This window comes from Tetrao urogallus, assembly GCF_951394365.1.
Source record: "Tetrao urogallus genome assembly, chromosome: 4".
Classification (NCBI taxonomy): Eukaryota; Metazoa; Chordata; class Aves; order Galliformes; family Phasianidae; genus Tetrao; species Tetrao urogallus.
In genome coordinates, this window is record NC_136817.1 from 60,572,575 (window position 1) to 60,596,801 (window position 24,227).

Consider the following 24,227-nt stretch of genomic DNA (forward strand, 5'->3'; position numbering starts at 1 on the left):
TATTACAGGCCTTGATAACAAAAAGCTGTATCTATTTGCAACACAATTCTTATTACTTATAGCACCATGATATGTTTTACATATGCTGGCTATCCTTTCCTCCTTAGGTCTAGCAGGCTGTGAGTACAAAAAGCTAACTAGGCACTAATTTATAGTATTACTTCTCTGAGTTTAGTAAGATGAAATGTATTTCCTACTTATTACAGAATATCATGTCTAATGTGGTGGGTGTGAGAGCTAAATCTAGCAAAAGTAACAAGACGTAGTTATGGCTTATCACTTTGCAATCTAATCTGTCAATCATCTGTAAGGAATTGATGCACTCAAAGTTATACAGCCTGATTATTAGATTGGTCTGATCCTTAAATTTCTTGGGGGTAATCCTTATTGCTGTACAGTTTTATGATACTTATTGATGGGGTTAACATCTAAGCAAAAGATGAAGTAACAGCAGATAAGCAGAATGAGCTTCTGCTACAAGCTCTAAATACACTGACCTTCCATTGCTGGGCTCTCACAGTATACTCAAGTTGCAGCAGGTGTAGCAATTGGAGAGATCAATGCAATGGGAAAGACATTACAACAAAGATGAAATGACAGAAGGATCAGCACGATAGAAAGATGCTATAAAGGAAGAGAAGAAGATTGCTCACCCATATTATCAGAAGATTCCAGGCTCGCAGTAGAAATCTTCCCCAAGGAGAGATCTTCAGAAAGAGATCCTTCGCTAGTGGCAGTCAGCACTTATTTAAGGTTTGAGAAGTGCAGCCAGGCTCCACCCCCTTAGCTGCACAGCTGAATTGCCTTCACCTGTGCTCTCAGTGCTGACGATGTCCTCTCCCCAGGTGCTCAATCAGTGGTTCATGCCATGACTCAACAGATTCCATATAAGAAGGTCATAGCAGTTTCACGGGGACAGATGTGATACTAATTCTAAACTATCCGTGCATTTTTCAACTGACTGATATAGAATAATCATATTCAGTTCAGGCTGACTATTGTGGGTACCATGCTAAGATGCCATGTACTCATTGTTAGGATAAATACCAAGAAACAACAATACAAATACATCTTTATGACACGTAACTTTATTAATAATGGTCTTGGATCTGTCGCACCTACCAGGTGCCTGTCTTTTTTCACACTCTGCAAGACTTTCTTAAGAATAAACTAGAAAGGCATAAAGTTAGTTGAAGCTACTAAGACACACATTTGTAGGTGGGTCTGTTTTGGACTTTTTTTTTTTTTCTTTTTAAACAGAAGTTTCTATGAATGTGTGCCAAAAGACAAAATTAAATACGTTGAGAAATACAGTAGAAAGACTATATTTACAGTCAATTATAACGGGCACTGCCAACATATCCAATAACAAAAATAAAACAAAAACTTTTTTTCATGTTTCTTTCATGCTTTTTTTCACAGAGATTTTTAAATATGATTTTGTTTTTAAAAAATACAATAAGGAAATAATTACATTCTTAATATGAGAACATTATCTTACAACACACAGCCTGGGCCAATTAGTTTGAAAGTGTCTTAAATGAAAAAAAAAAAAAAAAAAAAAAAAAAAAGATAGTAAATTAAGTACTCTCCCTCTGAAAAATCAAATTACCACAATCATCTCATTAAAAAAACCCACATTTGATCCCCCAAGATTATGATGTTGTCTTTAAAAAATCATCACCTATTTATTAAAAAAAATTTCAGAGCACCTGGTACAGTAACAAGAGTTTGAGGAAGCACAAGTATAACATCTTGTCAAAAGACACAGAAATGCAATGGTTTAAAATACAATATTTTTCCATTAAAAAAGTCATACTGCTCTATTGCTGACTTTGTCTGGTGATCCTGAAATCATAAAAACATGGAAAATACAAGCTCTGTTGCTTTTCATATAAATCGCACAGCAACAGTACTGTTAAACAAAATGGAATGTATTTCACAGCACTGGATGTGGTCTATCAAGAGGTTATTTCCAGAGTTGTTTGCTGTTGTTTCATCCTTTCAAAACCTTGGCTATTATACAGAATAGATATGTCACTAAGGATAATTGCAGTGTTACCAATGCACTTAGACATTAGAAACATACAATTACAGTGTGGGGTTACAGGGGAGGGGGAATGGCTTTAAGGACCCTTTGCAGGAGGACAGGTGAAAGGGCATGGAAGATACAACACCAATATTGGGTAAATAAGATTGACTCAAGGAATTGAATTTGATTACTTTTGATTACTCTGCGTTACTTGACGTGGGACCACTTAATGGCAACTGTTCCATCCTTGCAAATGTTGACCAGAAGCCTAATTTCATCATAAATATGTACAGATATAAAATAAATATTTATTGAAATATACAAATAAATAACTTAATTTGAAATAAAAAGCCTAAATGAACTTACTTTTCTTTCAAATTTATTTCTGCTAAAATTTATGGGAACTTGATACTGCTTAGTCCATAGTCATACAGTATGGGATGTACTCTCCACTTACAGAGTCAGTAAGTAAGCAGACCTAAACTAATATAAAATATATATATATATCCTGGTTTCACAGAGAACCACTTTGATATTTGTTTCCCATTATATTCGCATTCTCGTGGCTCCTTGTGCAAAGCACAGTCCCAAGAAGCGAAGAGCCTTCTCTAATTTTGAGCCCCGTTTCTTTTCTCCTCTGCTAAGGTCAGTTAGATCCCTAACTGCATTTGGGAACAGGATTTAGCCCTTGGATATGGACTGCTATGGACCTACTTTTCAAAAGCACTTGGCATTCACGGTGGCCTGACTGGAGCAAGCTGCCACGTGTCGAGACTTTCTGACAGCTCAGCGCTGGGGCCCTGGGTTTACTGATCCAAACAGCTCCCACAGGAGTTCCTCTGAGGCAGGTCAGGAATGAGCTGAATGCTCAGCTGACCACATCAGCTGTCACAACCTGTGTAGGCTTCAGGACTTACAGTTCTTCCTAAAGGGAAGAGGCAACCTGAGGGGCCTGGGCCATAAAGAGATCTGCCATCCTTGATAACTATTCCATTGCCAGCTTCTGCAACTTTAAATTGCAAGTCCTAACCATTTATCAAGATTCCAGCCCTAACTTTTCCAATTATCTCAAAATATGAGTACTATTTCAATTTTCTTAAATTAGTTTTTTAATCTTCACAGTTGAGGAGAAAAATCTTGAGAACATGACTGAAGGCTCTCCAAAAGCTAAAAAAAAAAAAAAAAAGACACAGAGAATAAAAACCCCAATTTGTTACATGTTGTTTTTTTCTCTCTGTCTTATGCCAATCTTGAGATTTTGAAAGGCTTCAGCTGGCAATTTAATGCATGTAATTTCACAGGAGTGACACGGATAGAGACAAAGATGAACACGTCTACAATGTCACAGACTAAAATACAAGATACTGTTTCCTAGAAATCCGACTTCTGTCTGAGAAAATCCCCAATTCTTTGTAAAAATGTTTATAAAAAAGACTTAAAATTATCATCCTTTCAGTCTTGTCTTCCTCAGAAATAACAGCTGAGGTCTGAAAAGATGAAGAAAATGAAGTACAGCAGTGTTCTATAACTCAAGTTTAACAATACTATATTTAAAAAAAAAACGACAGACCTCAAAAGCTATTCTGAGTTGCCATTATCTGTTGAGGATTAATTTCAATTACATTTCTTTTTCTTTTTCAAAAAGTATAGAAAAGAAGTAATATCTAAAAATACCTGTTTGCCTTCTAACAAAATCAGAAATGAATCACTGCTAGACAACAAGACTTTTGAAAATGACTGGTGCCTCAGAATAAAGCTAATGTACTAAAATCTATTTTTTTCAATGTGTGGAAGCTTTTTATTTCCCAATGACAAAAATCTATCTTAAAAAGCATCCAAAAACTCTTCACAGCTGAGTTGTGTCATTCCACTGTCTCTCACTGCCATCAAGGCAGTAGCAGTGACAAATTCCCCACTTCCCAGTCCAAGCAAGTCATGCCATTCATGTGAAGCCATTTCTTCAGTTTTCTTTTGCCACATGGACGGCTAATAGCAACGTGGCCTCACTTGTGGCATGCAGAGCTCTCCAAAGCAGTGTTACCTGCAAGAGTACTTATCTGAAATGAGTTCACATCTGTCTTAAATAATGCACCAGTCTTCAGTGCTGTTCAGGCCATCTGATACAATGTAATTCACATTGCTGGTCTGTACTGTTTCAGCAAAGTAAACTTTCAATTGCAACTATATGCCTCTTTTTACTTACTATGGTTGGTTTGCTTTTTGGTTTCCATTTGTGTTACCAGTGAAGCTGGAAATAGAGAGTTACAGGTAATAAAAAGGGGCACATGTAGTTACACAGCAATACAGTAGAGGGAATATAGGCAAATTAGCGCCAAGCTACCATTAACTTAACAGAATTATAAAACCTCTTATGTTGTATCGCTTGATACACCGGATGAGTCCTTTGCAGCCTATGTTGTGGTCCATAATAGGCAAAGCCTTTATGGAAAGTGAGTGGTTTTGCTGTACTTATGTTCCATTCTTCATCTCCCATTCCTGAAAGGGGGAAAAGAAATATGGAAAATGTTAGAGAAATCAAGATATTTCGCCAGTGTCATCAGATCTGCTAAGCCAAAGCCAGCTGAGGTCAGTAACAGTTTTTTCACTGACTCTACCGGATTCAGCCACTAGCCCTCAAGTTAGCTACAGAATGCTAAAAAGTATGGACTGATACAGTCAGTGTCCACCTTCCCCATTCAACTACACATGGAAACCTTTTCCTTTCTAGAGCTTTCTACGTTACATATGTGAGAAAGAAGCAAGCATTGAATACAGCTGTTATAGCTGACATACAGTGATTGCTATTCTCTTCTATTTTAAAAAAAATTTAATTTTTTAACAAAATTCCTGATAGGCACACATTTATATGACAAAAAAGTGAGATTTAGGTAGGGTAAAGTAAATCAAATAGTTAACACTAAATTTGTTTCCTATATACAGAATCCAAGTTGATCTACTGCTCATTAAATTTTAGAAAACTTTTTGCTTTCCTATAGCTCAGTTTCCCTGCCTCTTAGCTGACGATAACAAATGTTACCAACCACTGCAAAGTATGCAATCTATAATACTTTCATTCAGGTTTTTCATTCATAAAATACTTTTCATAAAAGAAAAGTATTACTACTGCAACTTCATATCACAGAATCATAGAACCCTTAGAGTTGAAGGGGACCTTTAGAGGTCATCCAGTCCAACTCCCCTGCAATAGGGACATGCACAGCTACATCAGGCTGTCCAGGGCACGATCCAACCTCACCTTGAAAGTCTCCAAGGATGGGGCATCCACCACATCTCTGGGCAACCTGTGCTAGTGCCTCACCACCCCCACTGTAAAAAAAAAACTTTTTCCTTATATCCAACCTAAATCTCCTCTCTTTAAGCTTGAAGCCATTTCCCTTTGTTCTATCACCACAGACCCTGCTGAAGTGTCTGTCCTCTTCTTTTCTGTAGCTCCCCTTTAGATACTGAAAGGCCGCTATCAGGTCACCTCAGAGCCTTCTCTTCTCCAGGATGAACAGCCCCAGCACTCTTAGCCTGTCCTTGTAAAAGAGCAGTTCCATCTCTTGGAGAATTTTTGTAGCCCTCCTCTGGATGTGCTCCAACAGTCCATGTCTCTCCTGTACTGAAGACTCCACATCTGGATACAGTATTCCATGAGAGGCCTCACCAGCATGGAGCAGAGGGGGAGGATCACCTTCCTGTCCTGCTGGCCACACTTCTTTTGATGCAGCCCAGTATATAGTTGACTTTCTGGGCTGCAAGGGCACATTGCTGGGTCATGTACAGCTTCCCATCCACTATTACCTCCAGGTCTTTTTCAGCAGGGCTGCACTCAATCCTTTCATCCCCAGTGTGTATTACTGGTGGATGTTGCCTCAACCCAGGTGCAAGACCTTGCATTTACATTTGTTGAACCTCATGAGGTTCACCTGGTCCCACTGCTCAAGTCTGTCTACGTCTCTCTAGACCACACCCCACAGCTTGGTATCATCAGCAAACTTGCTGAGGATGCACTTGACCCCACTTCTTCTGCTATGTAAGTGAAAAATCATAGTGATTAGTTTAGCTATGTTTAGTTTAGCTATGGCTAAACACCCCATTAAATCAAACTTGTGGCTATTGATTTGGCTGATAGCTACAGTACTTCCTAACAATACAATGGAGCAGAGGAGATAAAGAAAGCTGGGCTCAGCCTAGTACATCTATGATGTACCAACTCCCTAAATCACATCCATACAGAGATAGGAAATAATGAAGCTCTAAAGGAGTTGGCCTCTCACTGAAGTAATCTCTGTGGAGCCATCCCACAGCTGCTCTCAGCCAGGAACAGGGGTCTACAAATTCCTCTCCCAGCCATCGACTCTGCAGACATGCTCTGCAGGCAGCTTGCTAACTTGGCTCTCAAGCTGAATTCCTGAGTTTAACACTCACTCCACATTATTTAAAAGCTCTAGCTGAGAACTTTTATTTATATATGTAAATATCTCTTTCTGCTGCTGAAAGCGGTAAAAGCATCAGTTTGGCTAAACAGCTCCATGACTGTGACACACTATAAAACACCATCAAAAGTCACAGTTGGTGGCTTTAGAAATGCAGGAAAAATAAGTTTACTACTTTTTTTTTAAGCTTGGCTGGCTTTTTTCCATATAAAAGGTAATGTTATTAAAGTATAATACATTTTTAACATTTAATTTAACAATTTAAATATGGTAAACCTAAATTTAAAACACAGTATTGATGAACTCTAGATTACTTTTTAAAACGGGTGTTAAATATATATTCTCTTTGTCCGTGCTGCCAAAGCTCTAAAGGAAGTGCTTGGCTGAGCAACTGGGAAGAGAATTTTTTTTAAAGAAGTGTTAAATAAGCCTTGAGAGCAGCAGCTTCTTTTGCAGGTGCAGAAGGAGTGTCTGCTGGTTTCCATTGCTCCTGTAGGTTCAATTCAATGAAAGAATGTTTAAGTCAACACCGACAACCTGACTGGGAGCTGGGAAACCATAAGATTTCATTTTACTACAGTCTCCCTTCTGCAGCATAGATTAACAAAATCACAATTCCTTCTGACTGACCCAAAATATTCCCCAACACGCTAAAAACATGGATGTTACAAGAAAAGTTAAAAAAAAAAAAATTAAAAATCCAGCAGCAGAGAAGGATGCAGTGCTCCAGGGCTGCCAAGAGGGTGGATGCAAACAAGAGGGGCTGGTGACAGGCCTGGTGCAAGGGGAAGAGTGAAAAGGGAGGCATTCAGTGCATTCAGTGCAGAGCAGAGAGTGAAAAAAAACCAACATTGTGAATGCTTATACAACCATAACATTGGGAGACTTGCCAGCTGCTGAAGACACAAGTATTAGCACGGATGTGAAATCCGTTTCACTCCCACACATTGCACTGACATGCATGCGCCGAAGCCAAGTTCTGCTCTGAGATACTCACGTGTGACGCCTTTTGTTTAGCCACATCTATAAGGCCTGGGCTCACTCATAACTGCAAAAGGCCAGAAGAATTGAGAGCCAAATTCCACCCTCACATATGCATGTTTAACGCCCACTAAAAGGCGGGTGTGCTGCAGATGCATACCTGATGGCAGGATTTGGCTGCTGCTCCTGGCGAATGGGCTGAGCACAGCTTGGGTTGCACTATCTAATTCAGCAAAATTTCATTGTTAATATTTAGTGCGTGAGGCTTTCAGGAAAAAGCTGCTAAAGCTGAATTGGATATTTTGAGTTATTTTTCCCAGGGTGGGAAATGCACTTAGTAGCTCTATAGACTTTCAGATTAATCTAATCTTATATTCATGATTCCCCTTCAACAGGACTTGACCAACCTACTGTGCCACCCAAAGTGCAGTGATATCGAACAGCACGGCAGGACTTTCCCTGTACGGTATAAGCTGAACACAAAAATGAAATACAGCTGTAAAGTATTCTTTACACCAACACTGTTCAGGTTTTTATATGTTTCTCCAGATCAAAAGATTAAATGTGCCTGACCAGTCTGTAGCACTCATGAAAAAAATCCATGCTGCTTTTTGTCAGGACTGTGCTCTAACTGCTAGACACACTTCCCCAGTAATGCTGTGCTAACATGCAAATCTAAAACAAAAATGTGTAGCTAAAGATGATATCTTTATGAGACAAATTATAGCATAATTGGAATTCAAAGATAAGCTCTGGAGTGCACAAATTCTTCCCCAAGTTTCAAATAGAAGCACCAAACTTCAAAGTTAATAAGAATTGAAGCCAATCACTCCCTGTTTAATTATTCTTAGCTGAATGTAAATGAATCAGGGCAACTGACAGAAAAGGCTATGATGCCCATGGCAAAGAGGGAGGAAGTTGTGGAAGGCTGGTGGAAACGCACTCACATAAGCTACAGCAGGAGAATTAATTCATTGCAATATTGAGACCCTAATGGTGGCTAGAAGAAACACAGGGAGTCAATGCTTGAGTCATAGAACCAAATAATCTGCTAAGCTGATGATTTTTTAGTATCTAGTACATTTAAGCGTCAGGTTCATGCTCAGATAATGTAAATGTGTTTTATTAATGAAGGCCGTGACTGCTTTTAACAAAAGTTATTTAAAAAAAAAAAACAACTACCTTGAATAATGTTTCATTACTTTGGAAGAAAGAAAAAAAAGGGATGGCACAGAAATAGCTGTCTGTGATTATTATTACTGATAATTACGATTAGAAGTGAACAACCCAATCAACAAAAGCATGAGCCAGTGCTACTACTGTCACCCTTGTGCTGCCCACGTGCTTATGTTCTATTGCAAGTGTAGTCCACAAGAATGGTCGTGCAAATCCCACTGAATATAAAGCACAAAAATTAAAAAGTCTGTAACAGTACAACAGGAATGCAAACTTCATCCTGGTATGTGTTGAATTATATTAAACTGATTTTACTTTAAATGCATTTTAGGAGTAAGTAAATTGCATTTCCAATTAATATAGTGCAGGATTATTCTGTTCTTGTACAGCTGGCAAAGATCAGCCCTGATAATGCGTTCCATCATAACTGTGAGCTCTCAGACACATTTCAGCTATGCTGCTTAGTGTAACACTGGATTTTGGATGGGCTGTCTACTCTACATACAACTTTTCTTGCAAATTAAAGTTAGAAAGGAACACAGAGAGAAGTGGAATTAAATCTGATTATCAATTAATCTACAAATGATTCCCCCAAATCACTCCTGCCTAGAGGACAGCATTTATAAAGCATAGGTGAAGTAATACAAATGATCTTGACATAGCACTGCCACTTCTGAAAGCTAAATTTCACCCACAGAAAAAAGAGCCAGTATTTCCCTCTCTCTCTCTCATCTCTCCACGAGTAAACATACATATTTTTTTTAAAGTACGTAAGAAAAAGGACAGAGAAAGAAAACTATATATGTCTTCTCACCTTTGCTTTTCGAAGTACATGCCCCCGACATGGAGAACTATTCGATGAGGGAGGTCGCTTCAGAGCTGCTGCACTGTTCACAGGTATTGAGCATTCGGTGTCACTGGTATCACAACTGGAGATTGGAGAGTTTTCCAAAGTTCGGTGCTTGAAAATTGGGGACTAATAAAGAGTGAAAACCATACACTGAGTTTCCTCCAAGTAGTCACAGAGGCAATAATGCTTAGACTTAGAAATGCAGAAACTACTTTTAAAGAAATTGTATTCATGATGATGATGAATAAATGAAAAAGGAGGTAGAACAAAAATAGAGTGTATGTTCTCTAATGAAAGTTCATTTTCTGTAATAAAATGACAGTGGGTAATGGGGACGGTTTGACACATGGCTGTATGATCTCTGTGATACAATTACCCAGCTGCTGCAGCCAGGACACCATACTCCATCACCATTGTGTAGGAGGTAGTCACTGCAAAGGGTGACAGTGTGACCAAAACAAGCAGATCTCAGTCACTGCATGATGATACGGTGTATTTAAATCTCTCCTTGGGAATGAGAAATATCTCAGTTTACAAACTGTCTACAAACCCTGAGGACAAGGGGGAGTCAGCTTTTGAGTATTATCCTAACACAAATATTAACTTATATATACGACTTGTGATTTCCTTCTTCTTGCTCCCCACTGCTCTAGAAAGTATATCGCATAGAGATGAAGAATACAGTAAGAAGATAAAAAAACCAATTCTGTTCTTATTTCATGTGTTTCATAAACCTTTGGAAAAGTCTGACTTCCCACTTATTTTAATGGAGCCACCCTGTTGTCTTGGAATCTGCATACCTGTGGACTTGATGTTCCTGACTTGGGCTCAATAGCCAAGCCCAGTGTGATGCCACCAGCCAGGGCTTTCTTAAGGCTCTCTTTCACCTCAGTCAGTTCTAGCTCCAGGTTTACACGCTCAGCCTCCTTTGTTTTACATTCCTCTTCCAGCTTCTTTAACTTGTCTTCAAGAATCACTTGGGTCTTCCTGCCTGTCATCCACAGCAATGTTGTTATTTCAACAGGAAGCTTTAATTGACACTTCTACAAAAATTATTTTCTTTTTTTTAAAGAAAAAAAAGAAGGGCTCAAAAAATCACTTCACAAGAATGTTTTATAATTTGCAGAAAAACATTTGTCATGTAAAAAGTTTAGCAATGGGAAGCAAATGCGTTTTCAGGCTCCTTTTCTAGATTTGAAGTCTAATTGCAAATCAATGTTTTTGTTATTTTTCCATGTAATGAAAACATAATTAGCTAGCCACAATAAAATTATTCCCATATTATGCTTGCTTTACATATGCATCACTATCATTTCATAGGTGTGTTTATCTATATGTACCCACACATCTTCATACAAAATTTGTGTATGTGTAAAAACCAAATACAGCTATTACAGAGTATAATTTAACATCAAGCCCAAATTTCACGTAATGGCATCCCTTCATCACAGAATGCCACAGGCAGGACTGAGCACAAAAAAGCACCTCATACCAGCATTCACTTCAATGGCAGCACGTAGATCTTTCCTTTCTTTTCGGAGCTGGGCCAGCCTATTCCGCAGCGCTTCTTTCCTCTTTAGCAGTTCCTCTTCTTTGCTCTGTAGCCTCTTTGCATCGGCCTCCACGCGATTCTTACCATATTTGTACTGTTCTGCATCTGTATATATTAGATGGTAATTATTTATTTGATCCAGTTGGACCCTGTCTGCTGCCACTTAAACTCTGGTCACAGGTTGAAATGGTAGACACAAAAAACTTAACCCTCCTCAATCTAACTTTGGGTTAATCAAGCCTTTATAGAATAGATGTGTGTGAGTGTACATGTGATTCCTCAGCTGTTCAGGCAGCTCGTTACCTCAATGATTCGGTTCAACTAACAGTAAAACCCAAAACTATACCTGGAACTGAAACATCACATGATGCACTTCATGTTTGGAGGACATCCATCTTCCACTGGCTTCTTCTGAAGTTATGTGATTCCTGCTGAGCTCTGAAGCACAGCTAAGGAAATACTACAGGATAGACAGTTTAATCTCTAGGTTTTATTACAGTGTTTTTTAAAAATGCCTTGAGCTTCTTTGTAGTTCAGAGCAAGGAAAAAAAGCTTCTATTTATCTCAGAAGCCCTGATTTTTAATTTAAAGTGGTCAAAGGAAAAACTACATTTGCCCTTTTTAGCTAGCTTCCATTTCTATTTCTAGTACCTAAAGCACATGTCTTTTCTCAGCTGACTGAATAGAACAAAATGACATTCTCAGTTTGATACTTATAAGCTTTCTTTCTTTCCTCCTTCTTCTTCTTCTTTTTTATTTCCCATAGAAATGCTTTTTTTTTCCTGGCTCACATATATGTGTTCTAATTCATTTCACAGACACAATTATACCTCTGCTCCTGCAGCAACTTAAAGGAAATAGGTCACCCCACAGATCAGCTTGTCTGCATATCTGTAGGCCATCCATTGTACCTAAACTATTCCTGAGAAACAGCTGCCTAACCAGTTTAAGTCAGCCACTGGTAACTGAGATGCCTTTTCTCCAACAATCTACTCCAATGTCAACTGACTTGTGTAGTTGGAAAGACACAATTTTTTAATCCTAAAAACCTAATTTTATTTTCTTATATTCCCTTTAAATCCATGACTCCTGAAAAATTTGCCATAGTCTCAAAAAGTCACATTCATTCCTTCACTAGCAGAAGCCAAATTTTGGAATCCAAATCTTAAAAATTACAACTATAGGTCTTTATTGTCTTTTCTTTTTTAAGGGAAACTCTCTCTGTTAGGATTGCTTTTAATTATTAAAAATTTGAGGGCTGGAAATTTGACAACTCTCCTCATACTTTCTTCCTATAAAATTTCTTTTCTAAACCTCCATCTCAGAAAGGATGTACTCGTATTACCTACAGGCAATCCACCTGCCCAGAGGAATCCATATTCTGAATCTGCTGTTTATAGTCTGAAATCTCATCTCTCTAAAGAAGCTTTTAAGCTGTACATTTGTTTTCATTATTTTGTTATATCTTTTTCATTAGAGATAAGAGTAATTTTTCTTATGAGCACCATAATGTTCTCATGACTTTCCTAGCTTCTCACTCTCCTCTTCCCACAGGAATACAAAATTACCTTACACTCCAAACGAAGAATCATTACTAATTTTTTTTCCTTCTGCTCTCATGGCTTTTTGCAGTCACAGAGATACATTTATCACTCTCCACATTACAACCTCTTACATCATGGCATGGCTGGAGTAATAATGAGTCACTAATGCACACAGTATCTCCCATTTGGTGTCACGGTGGGCATCTCCTGCCCAGTCCCTCAGATACAGAAGAGCTATAGTGGCCATTCATCTTGTTTACCGAGAAGACAGCTGTCTTGGGTACCCTCGTGATTCCATTCACACTGGTAGCAGTGAGTAGAAATACTTACTGGATGCTGTGCGCTTCACACATGACACTGAGTCAGGTTTCTTCGGTTGGCTATTTAATGTTCTCACTTTTCCAGTGATCCCGTTAGAAGTTGCAGGAGGCTTCTTGCCTTTAAACTGTTTAAAAACAAAAGCAGAAATGGGCCTCAGCTACTCCTGTGCTACTGGCATGGCAGTTATCCACTCATCAAGGACAAATCTTGACAAAAAGCTGCGTGCTCAGAGAGCCTTAATAGATTGCATTGATCCAGCTAGAGACAAAGCATTCTCCAGGGACTTGGTCTCTGAGAGCAGCCTGCTTAGCTGGATCCCAGAAGGGAAATCAACAGGAATCACAGAATAACGAGGGGATCAACACCCCATTTCGAGTGGCACCATGGTTTCCAAATTATTTGAACATCAAGCATTTACTATACTAATATAGCCACTGTGAGGCAGAATAGTTGTTCCTTATAATAATTTCATGTAGTAAATATTCCTGAAACACAGTTATTTCAACACTGATTGCCCTCATTGATTGCTCAACACGGTTTGCCACAGAAAAATTCAACACTTTCTTATTTATTATATAACCTTGTGGTACATGTGTTTTTGTTTCAAAATGATTCAGTTGTTACACATTTTTAAATGTTAAGAGTTAACACATTTTTTTCTATTCTACAACTGCAAGCTTCTAAAAATTTTTCTTATTAAAAAAAATGAAACCAAGGATGAGAAACATTGTGCTGCCTACTCCTCACATTTCCACCTAGAATATGTTAGCCAAACACATCTGTGCTCTGGCATCTTCATCATCTCCTTCAAAAACCTTTAAAGGACTGAAAAGAAAGTGGAATGAGAAGCCTGATGCAGCAGACCAAGGTCAGGAAGAAAATAACCAGCAGTTATTTGAATATGGTGCATATAATTTAGTATTTGTATATTATATTATCCATATATAATATATAGCTTAATCATTCCAGATAAGTGAATTTGCTGTCACAACCGAGTCATATTTCTTTTTCTTTTTAATTTTGAAGCCACTACTGTATGCCAAGGACATAGAAGGAAACTACATACGTGTTCAGATTAAGCATAGAAGGCCACATCTATCTGCTTGGTACTACCTACAATCTGTAAATCATCATGAGCTCATGAGGAAAACCTTGTCCATGTATCACTTGGCAAAACTGTTTTATTGGCAGCAGTCTGGTGACTGACCCACAAGCACTTCAGTGCTCAGACTGACTGAAATAGCCCAACGTCCTTAACATAACAATCAGATAAACAGAACAGCCAAAAAAATAAAAAGTGTTATCAAGTATTAAATAGTACAGTACCTGCGAGACAGATCCCCTCCCCACAGCAGAGGTATTAGTGACAGACTGAGCAGAAGACAGATTGGATGAGACAGGGTGTTTGTAATGGTTAGAGGAGAGTTTGTCAGTAGATAACCTATTGGTTTTCCTGTCAGCTGGCGGATAGCGCGCAAAGATTTTTGGAGACGGCAAGTTATCGTACAGGCCTGCGTTATCATAAAGCATTTCTTCTCCCATGTTCCTGCTACGAGAAGAAGGAAAGCCATCTTCTGGTTCCCACTGCAATACACACACTTTGGCAGTTAGTAAACAATACATCATGCAGAACCTGAGTGAAATTAAAACATTAGTAAGATTTCTGACCATAGCAAGCCCTCCACATTTAGCAAGCCTATGCTCACTGCTTACTCTTGAAGCTAACTACTCAGAAAGGGGGGGAAGGCACAGAATGGAAAGGAAGCATTGTATTACATGGCTCACAGCCTTTGCATTTTCCATTGCATGAGCAAGCTGATGCTATCCTATTACCCTTTCTGCTCACAGACTGTATCGTCAGTTGTTAGCTCAGCACTGAGGGGGCACAAGGAGAATGTGTTAACAGGGGGACCCTCATGGGCTGCACAGATGAATCTGTGGGATTACATCTGGTACATGAGTTGTTAAAAGCAATAATGCCTAACTGCTAGCACATGCCAAAATGGGCTTTTTTTCCTTTTTTTTTTTTTTTCCTTCTTCAGGCTATATGTATTTGCAGTGAATACCAGCTGCTGATATGCTAGTATTACATTTTACTTGCTGGAAGATTATCATTCTGAGCTAACTATCTAAAATAATAACTACAGGCCATTTCCTTTTTTTTTTTTTTTTCCTTCAGAAAAATGGAAAGCTCAACAACAATACTCCAGTGATTCATTCAATTAATCTTAAAAGAAATCATGGGCCTGGTTGCCAAATATCCTTCCTTAATCCATTCTGGCTGTGGCAGTATGCTACTCACACAAAGGCTTGAGCACATCCAAGAACTACACACACAGACTACTCGCCCCACATGCTGTTGCTTGCAGTTCCTAAAAGGTTTTTTTTTCTACCATCTTTCTGACATTACGAAGAAATGATGGAGGACTTTGCTTGCAGTTCACTTGGCACTTGGAAACAATAATTTTTTCTGATCTCAGCCTTAGTGGGAGCATTTACGAAACAGCCCAAATTAAAAGCTGCCATGAGCTGTATCTGCCCTGTAAATTGTGAGGATCACATATCACTATGGGTAAATTATGCATTAGAACCTATTTCACAGCTGACTGTGATCAGCTCTGTGTATTATGTGGATGGAATCAACCCCTATGACTCTCCTTTGGGATGTGCAATACCTGCTCTCATGGGGAACACATCCCCAGGGACAGAAAAATGTTCTGTATGTTTTTTAACAGACACCAAAATGCACCTGGTGTAACTGAGTACTTAGTTTTGCCAGCTTCAGTGTGATCTGAAAAATATCCCCTTGAGTCAGTATTATATTCAAGGACTTGGCAACAAATCATCAACAGGCAACTGCTTTCTAAATGCATGTTGGCTCATGTACAGGTTAATGTAAGCAATATGTCCCACACCCCTAATACTCTATAGGTGTGAGGAAAGTTTGCAGTCCCCAGTATGAAAAATAGGACTTCATTTGGAATCTGCCCAGTGGGCCTTTTTAGATAATATAATTTTCAGATGTCCATGCATTCAACACATGCAAACCATTTGTGCTGTGTAAATTCAATTCTTACCGATCCATTTATGCAGGGAACATCATCGTAATGAAGTGCCATTCCACTCGGACATGCATAGCCATTGGCAGTGCTTCCCCGGTATGGATTTGTGGATATAACTCGCCTGTTCATAAAACTGAATAAAACAAAATAAAAATAATAAAAAACAGCACTTGAACCCAAGTCTAAATGATGATTCTGTGGTACATTCCCTGTGTCAGATTCTGTAGCCTGGAAGCACATATATTCTCATCTTCTGCAGGAATGCTGTGGACAGCTTTCCTTCTTTTGCTACTCATATGTTGCTGCTAGCAGCCAATATTACACCATGTGTTTCCATACTGTACTCTGAGAGCAAGGATAAGACTGTGTGAAAACCAGGATGGCAACAGCTGTAACCAATCGCTGGCACGTTTACATGGGAACCTGCTGATCTATGTTATAAACCAACTTGCCAGTGTCCCATAAACATTCCCTTGCTGTCTGCATGCACGAGAAGCAGGTGTTTCTGAGTGCACACATGGTCAGGGGGAAACAAACTCAGAATCTGGAGGAGCAATAATCAAGCAAAAAATAATGAATTAATTAATTAATGAATAATCTAGCAAAAAACTGAAAAACAGAAAAAGGTGGAACTCTGATGAAACGTAAGTCAGCCCATCCACAAAAATTTGCTAATCATTCTTCCCATATTCTGGGGATTTTTCATGTCCATGTCAGAACTTTTGGCTGTGTAGAGTCTGTACAATGGCAGTGTGCTTCCTAGCTCTCCACCTGGGCAACTGTACATACAAACAGACTCTGTTCTCATTACCACTGCATTTCACACAGTAGAGAAGAGCCCTCTAAAAGCTTCAAGAGGGACAAATAATTTTGCTTTTGTTTGCTCTCCTCAGAACCAATACTGTTGCTTCTTTTACAGGAATTCTGAAGAACAAATGCATAGTATCACAGACTACAGTGGGATTTGTGTTCAGAGCAAAGATCTAAAAATGCAGAAACTGGAAGATACAAGCCCAAAGGCTGTAACAACCTCAAAGGTTAGTTTTCTTTCCTAGCAAGCTCTGAAACTAAATGAGGTATAGAGTGAGATTCCAAATAATTCCTATAGATTCAGGTATAAGTGAAAGGGAACACAAAGCTTTCCATCTCAAACAATGGGACTATTCAGGCTCTGCGCTGATATTCACAAAATATGACAAAGCCCTGCTAAAGCTGAGAGGGTCTTCTGTAGTGCTGGCCAGAGCTCAGGAATTCTGTGGTTTTAACATTTGCTTTCTTTTGGCTTTGAAATAACATATAAACCATTGAAATAGGTATTCTGAGGGAGACGGATGTGATCCAGCAATGGCTCACCTGAGCCTCAGGAGACCCAGGCTTGCAGGAGGAATGAACTTGCTCAGTTGAGTGTGAGCCTTTTAGACCTGCCTCAGCCCCAGTAAAATGCACAGGCAGGGCATAAATGGCATAATCACTAGCCAGAAGCTTTTCTTTTTTAAAAGAAACAAACAATAAAAAGCCTACCATAAATGCCAGGATAAAAATTGTTTTATCTCATACTTCATTAGACATTATTAAAGGGATGCATTTATCTACTGCTTCTCTTAATGAAGAACATTACTCAATTGTTTCTGGTTAGCCTGAAGGACTACATTCGGAGCTCTTATTGTGCTTCTGCTTATTTAAGTAGATTCATTGAAAGCAATGCGTATTATACACATTTGAAAACTGGGATATTCATTAACAAGATCTGATGCACCTGCCATAACTGTTTCCATCAGCAAAGAAAGCTAAAGTTTATCTAAGTATCAGTAAACACTTCATGAACATTATTACACTAAGCCTCATTAAACTAGTTTACAGATGCATCCACATAAGTTAATTGCACTCTGAAACTGCTAAATGGGAAAGCCAATGGAGAAAACTGCTTGGAAACAATTTTCATTCAGCCTTTCCTAGAAGCCTAATGATTCACATACAGAAAATTGATGAGATAATTAATGAAGAACCAATTATTTGGCAGAGCATCAATCTCATGAAAAGTCTGAAGTGACTGAATGTTCACCAAACCATAATGACAACCACAGTTAAATTGGAATACGAATATTCATTCTAAAAAGGGTGGCAATAATATTTTAATATCATTATCATTTTCTCTCTTTTTCTAGGAATAGTTGAACATCAGCACTTGGCTACTCTAGTTGCTTTCTGACAAGTTCATACAGACTTTTAGAGACACCCAATGAACTTTAACTAATTTTTAATAGGGGATTTTGCTATTTTGCAAGTTGTTTGACATTCCTTTCTAACATGTGGTCTAGTTGCATATGTTTTTTCACTTGGCTCCAATTAATATCACATTTGTTCAGAAAAGGAAAGCCAAGCAGTATTTGGGGGCGAAAGGTTTCCATTCTGTTTCTTTCTTAAATGTGGTTATTGTGAGATGCTGACTGAAGCAAAAACACATGTCAACACAGGATAAACTTTCTGAACCCTATTAACTTCAAAACAAATATTAACATAAGTCTATAAGCACAGTGCATTTTGATTCTATCAAAACTATCTGGTTTTCACAGAAACTGGGATTGTGGTAACACGGAGTCACTTTGATTTCCATCTAAAGACATTCAAGACAGATCCTGAATGAAGCTAAGCATTTTCTCTTGCTGTAGCTTTCTTAACACATAGTAAGTGCAAGTGTTTTCTTTAGGAAAACTCTGAAGCTTTTTCTTTTTCTTTTTTTGGTGTTATTGATCTTTTATGATAGGCAGATGAAGTGTGATTCTCTAATGTATTGTCACACAAATTTCACATTTGTTGAATCCCTAGAGAGTCTCATTTGGCTGAGATGAGGGATGACACCTCTCCAAACTGTCTTGTCAGGCCACTTGCCTTCTGACCCCAGCAAACCACAGCGTACATCTGCAGAGGAGATCTACTGCGGCCCAGTCATTCCCTCACTCCTGCTTCTAAACAGTCTCATCAATCCCAGGAAAAATGAGAGTCTCTTCCCACTGGAGACTGCTTTAGTGACAAAGTTAATTTGCACATGTAAATTGCTGTACATACAAAGTATGCGCTATTTTTCTTAACACAGGATCAGTGATGAAGGACCAATTTGCATTTTAAACAGAATTTCTGTGCTGCACCCGAGAGTGCTTCCCAATTTCCACCTTCACAATTACAAACTATAAATAAATTGAACTGGCTTGACGTAATTCTTAATTAATCAAAAAAGGACGTGAGAAGGAAACACTGAGAAGGTGACTCACAGTTAAATTTGATGCACACTTCTAGTGGTTCTGTTAAGACACAAATATTATATAGTGAATAAGTAAATGATTGCAAACTATGTACCCATGTATTTATTTACTTTTCAGCATAATTGTCTTTTTCCAGGGTTAATTCTAAGGATTCAAGCAAAATATAGTGGTTAATAAAGAGACTCACTTAAAAATGAGTCAAGACATGAGTAAAGTTGGCTGGTGTCTGCATTTAACAGAGCTTTAGCAAGATGCCAACAAGATAATCTTAAACACATCTACCATACTGCAATGCTGAGACACTTCAGGACTTCAAGATCTGGCAAAGAGGCTGAGGGGATTTGATAAGCTCTCTTGGCATCAGACTTAATGTGCAGATATAAATTCTCATAGTACTGAAAACAACTGGGTAGCCGAATGCCTCTCACCAGAAGGTCTGTTTTGCAGCCTGGATGACACTCGCTGTCATTTCCACATCGATGTAGTCATAGTGCAGAGCTCCGGGGTCTGTCGAAGATCCCGTTTCTGCAAGCAACATCCCTATCCATCTGCCCATGTCTTCAGAGGAAGATGCCTGTAAGGAGAATGCAAAACCCTACGTCAAGTCTTTGGTCCACCACCAAAGCGAGGTAGTCACAGCATTGTTTCAAAATACAGCATTCTTCCTGGCTGACCATATTATACAAGAGGCTCTGGTTTCTTCCTGCTGAAGTCAGAAAATCCAGGATTTCTCATTAAATCTGTTTTGATAGAAGGACTGCATTTTAAGTAAGCCGTGTGCTCATCAGCTATGATGTAATACAAAGTGGGCAATCTCCGCAAAAGGAAAAAAAATAATCATTTAAGACTAGTGGATTTAGATTCAAGTCATGTTTATTTTAGACTTCAGAAAATTGAAAGCTGGAACTGAATTATTTTCCTAGACAGATTTTAGTACGGATAAATCCTGAGAATTAAACGTTATTGCCAAGTAGAAATGAGTGGAAAAGAAACTTGAACTAGTAGAAGAAACTTCATTTGTGTTTTTTGAAAGATTCAATTTGCATATGTCTACCTGACGGTGTTTATTTTTTAAGTGGCAGAAGTACAAATACTTTAAAACTCATTTTTAAAAATTCAAATCTGAACAGTAACAAAATAAATAAGTGAAACAAGGAAGGAAAAAAGAAAAGTGTGTGATTTCTAAATTTCTCACTACTTTAATATTTTATGGTCTTTCTCAGATTCTTGACATGCTTTCTTTCAAACTCTGAACTGCTCACATGCAATAGGACTTTCAAGGATAGGGGATTACCATGACCTCCACTATACCTGGCTTTAAGTGGCTTTCTTCTTTCAAAATATAACAGACAAATATCTCCTGCCAAATCCTGAACCACTTTTCAAAATCCAATTTTAACAAGATCTGAAAACAAGATCTGACATAATTTTTTTAAGTTTCATTTTGACTTTTCAGTAATAACTTGCTCCTGAATTTGTTGCAGAGTGGCACAGTCACCAAAGGCAAACTGGCAAAGTTTGCCAGTTATCTTCAGTCAAATTCTGCTCCATGAAATGAGATCCCATTAGAGCCTGGATCCTTCCACAGGTCAGACTGGCATCTGTCCAGGCTGCAAGGACCACAGCTCTGTGCTCTTCTCTCTTCCCACACCTACAGGCACACAGTTACTGTGCAGCTAACATAGGGGTGTAAAAAGAGACTCAGCAGGTTACTGGCACAATGTCTTTCTTGATGAAAGACACGAATTCAGACTGAGCAAAAGTGGCTAACATATACAGCAAAAAAATGAGAGCTAAGAACTCTAGAGTTCCCATCAACAGTGATTCATTATTTAACTAGAACTAAGTTATTTACCCAAAAGGACCATATCTCTGATAAAGAAGCATGCCTAGAAAGGAGAACAGACAATTTAGCACCGGGTCAAAGGAAGGTCAATGCAGGGAAAAGCTTCTTACAGACATTTCTGAAGTGCGTTATGTGACTTGTTCCTAAATCTTATTTTTTCTTTTGCCTACAACTCCTATCTTCCTTTCTCCTTCCAGTATTTATTACCCATCTCTACAATAACATTAGTCCGCAGATTTTTGGAAATGTCACATTGTTTGACAGTGCTTCCCTAATTTAGTTTGTGGTTGTCTCTACAAGTCAGAGCCATCAGATCCACAGCACCTCAAGCACAGCAACCTCCTGCCCGTTTCGAAGCAGCCGGAAGGTCAGGGGATGCTTTGAATCCAGTCCTGGGATGACTTCACATCCACGGAGAGGGATAGAAACAATATGTGTCTTCAGATCTGTCCTGTCCTTGTGGAAAATGAGTTTATTGTCTTTCACTCGGCACCAGCGCTCACGCCAACGGTTATTTGAGAGCACATTGAGATATCCTGCAATGAAATGAAATGTGAGATCTTTTACTTCTAAGTTTTTTTGAAAAACAAAAGAAAAAAGTCCACTTATTTTCAAAATAATGTTATCACTTAAACAAATTATTTCTCTTGTAATAGGAAGACCAGATGGATTTTAGGAAGACAAGTAAATGATTCTGCCCCGCTTCTTCAATGCAAAATTTCACTGTGCCAATAACTTAGCAAAAAATCATGTAAAGATGTGATCCTGCTCACCTGAAAGTGGCTTTTTGTATTAGTCACTGCAATGGCTGGATAAGCTGGAGCTTACCAATGACCATGACTTCAGTTAAATGGGAGATGGAGGGTGTTAACAAGCTAAGTACACAGCTGATGTGCTCATACAGATTTTCACAGAAGACCCACCTGCTCAGTTTATAATTGCTATATAACCATGACTGCCCAAATCTTCTGGGAAATTCACAGCTCCTGTTACGTAATTAAGTGATGACTTAAGAACATTCACAGTATCCTACAAACCTTCTAAGATTCCTCCACTCAATGTCTGCTTTGCCAATAGGAACAGATTAGCACTGTTAGGTTTACACACTGATGTTACCTTTTCTGATTTCATTTAGAAAGAAGAATGCAACACACTTAAATAAGAATTTAATGGGTCAATATTCACATTGACAGAAATAAACTAATACTCACTTAAAACTCAAGAGTTTAATGAATATGAAGTTAGCTAATTTAGCATATATTTAAGACGTGTTTGTTTTTTTCCTTCTTTTTCCCCAACAATATATCACAAAATCATAGAACAAAATCATCGTATCACAAAGGTTTGAAAAAATTTATAACATCACCTAGTCCAACTATCCAGCTGCCACCAGTGTTGCCCACTAAATCATGTCCTTACAACAAATCAAAATTCCATGAATATATACCATTTTAAACAAACCCTGCTTTCCTTGCAATTCTGAATGCCAGATGTAGGCACTATCTAGGCATACAAAGCCATTAAATAGCAGTTATTTCTTCTCATTCCCATAGCAATAATCATTCCAGACATCAAAATCAAGACAATGAATGTCCAATTTTTTCTGTCCTGTTTCATATGTAAACTGAAAAAAAACATCAACCATGTTTTACTTTTGCTTCCTCACTACAGGTGCATCAATTCAGTATGCTGCTATTTCCAAACACTCCATAGAAATGATACGTTGCACAGACCAGGATCTATGTAAAAAATTTTTCTTCTATCTCAGGTCTGATTTTCATTTAAACACTTAATCATGTTGGATCACTATCTCTTCGGTTTTCATTAGAACTATGACTTATCATTATTTTTTCTGGATTTCCTTTCCAATATCACAATTCCAATGTCAAAGCTTGATCCAACAGGATACAGCAGATCAGAATTGCGCACAACTTGGAAGATGCTGTAAAAAAGGAGGATGTACTCAGTTCTGTGATTTTGGCTCCTTGTGATGATCATCCTCTCCAACTCTCCTCCCTCCTCCTCTAACAAAAAAACCTGTATAGCTGTGTACTATAATAGAATCACTAGAAATGGAAAACCCTTCATGTGCAAGCCAGCTGGCTAGTTTTGAAGAGTCTTTTTTTCAGACATTACTTTTCCCCATCCTCTGTTCCTTATGCAGCTAGAAAAGTTCTTCTAACTCTTCATATTTTGCTTAAAAAAGCAGTTCTCCGTATTCTTCCTCCACAACAGTCTTACTTAAATCTTCAAGATTTAATGTGACCAAAATGCCTTGAATGTTGTTCCAGTTGGGGCATTAGCACTTCAACTTAGTTCATGTGGCCAAAGACCAGTGATGCTGAGAGAAGAGCCTTGCTATGACTCTAAGGTGCAGGTGGGTTTCTGTTTCTGTTTCCACTCTAGCTGGGTGCCCCCTGCAGTGTGATTGGGCTTTTCCTTTGTTCATGTAAGGCAGAACATTCTCAAGTGTAAAAGCCTTCAACTACAGAGCAACCTCCCAGAGAGCTCTGCACTCAGACAAATTTCTGGTGGTGAGAAACTCTGCAAAGACTTTCTGCCATGACTAAAGCCTAGACACTTAAATTTTTCTATAAAATCTGCAAGTGGTGTAGCCAAATGCAGACAATAGTAATGGCTATACTCATGCCCATATCTGAAATAATGGTAGAAGCACTCGGAATTAGATTGTACAGCTGTGGTTAACATCTCACATAATATGGAATAATCAACAGACTATGAGACCCAGGAAGTTAGAAATTTTATGAAAGCCAGATGGTTTGGACAATGCATCTGGCTGGACACAGCTTTTCCCAGCTGTTCCTTTACTTGACAAATCACATCTTTACTTAGTTGATATACAGACATATGCACACACTTATTTAATCAAAGATTTCTTATGGGAATTATTCCCAAAGTGGCCTTGAGAGCCATCTGCAATCTATGAAGTTCTCACTGGTGGTCCATGAATCTTCTTTCACACTGGGCAAGCATCTACTATACTTCATGCAGGAAGGATTTTTGCCAGCTGCTGCCTAATCACAGATTTCTAGGTTTCCCAAGATTTCCTAATCAATTAAAGGGGTAAAGTCCAAGCCAAATTCAAAACTGTGCAACTGCTTCACAGTTCTTGTGATATGGCTTTTTGGAGTTTTTGTTGTTTT

General features: G+C 38.4%; 1 protein-coding gene across 2 annotated transcripts in view; it reads right to left on the minus strand.

Annotated features, from left to right (window-relative positions):
• Nucleotides 1-4,501: 4,501 nt before the first annotated feature.
• The window catches only part of AFAP1 (actin filament associated protein 1), a gene marked incomplete at both ends in the record, with an annotated part of 56,314 nt that continues 36,588 nt past the window's right edge, over nt 4,502-24,227 (minus strand). Inside the window, 9 exons of one of the 2 annotated variants that reach the window (XM_079535029.1) lie at nt 4,502-4,528; nt 9,443-9,604; nt 10,279-10,469; nt 10,971-11,135; nt 12,905-13,019; nt 14,222-14,479; nt 15,973-16,090; nt 19,646-19,791; nt 21,388-21,599. In XM_079535029.1, the coding sequence (XP_079391155.1) occupies nt 4,502-4,528; nt 9,443-9,604; nt 10,279-10,469; nt 10,971-11,135; nt 12,905-13,019; nt 14,222-14,479; nt 15,973-16,090; nt 19,646-19,791; nt 21,388-21,599 (1,394 nt within the window). The remainder of the gene's footprint in view (nt 4,529-9,442; nt 9,605-10,278; nt 10,470-10,970; nt 11,136-12,904; nt 13,020-14,221; nt 14,480-15,972; nt 16,091-19,645; nt 19,792-21,387; nt 21,600-24,227) is intronic. The other variant, XM_079535030.1, reaches the window with a different exon arrangement.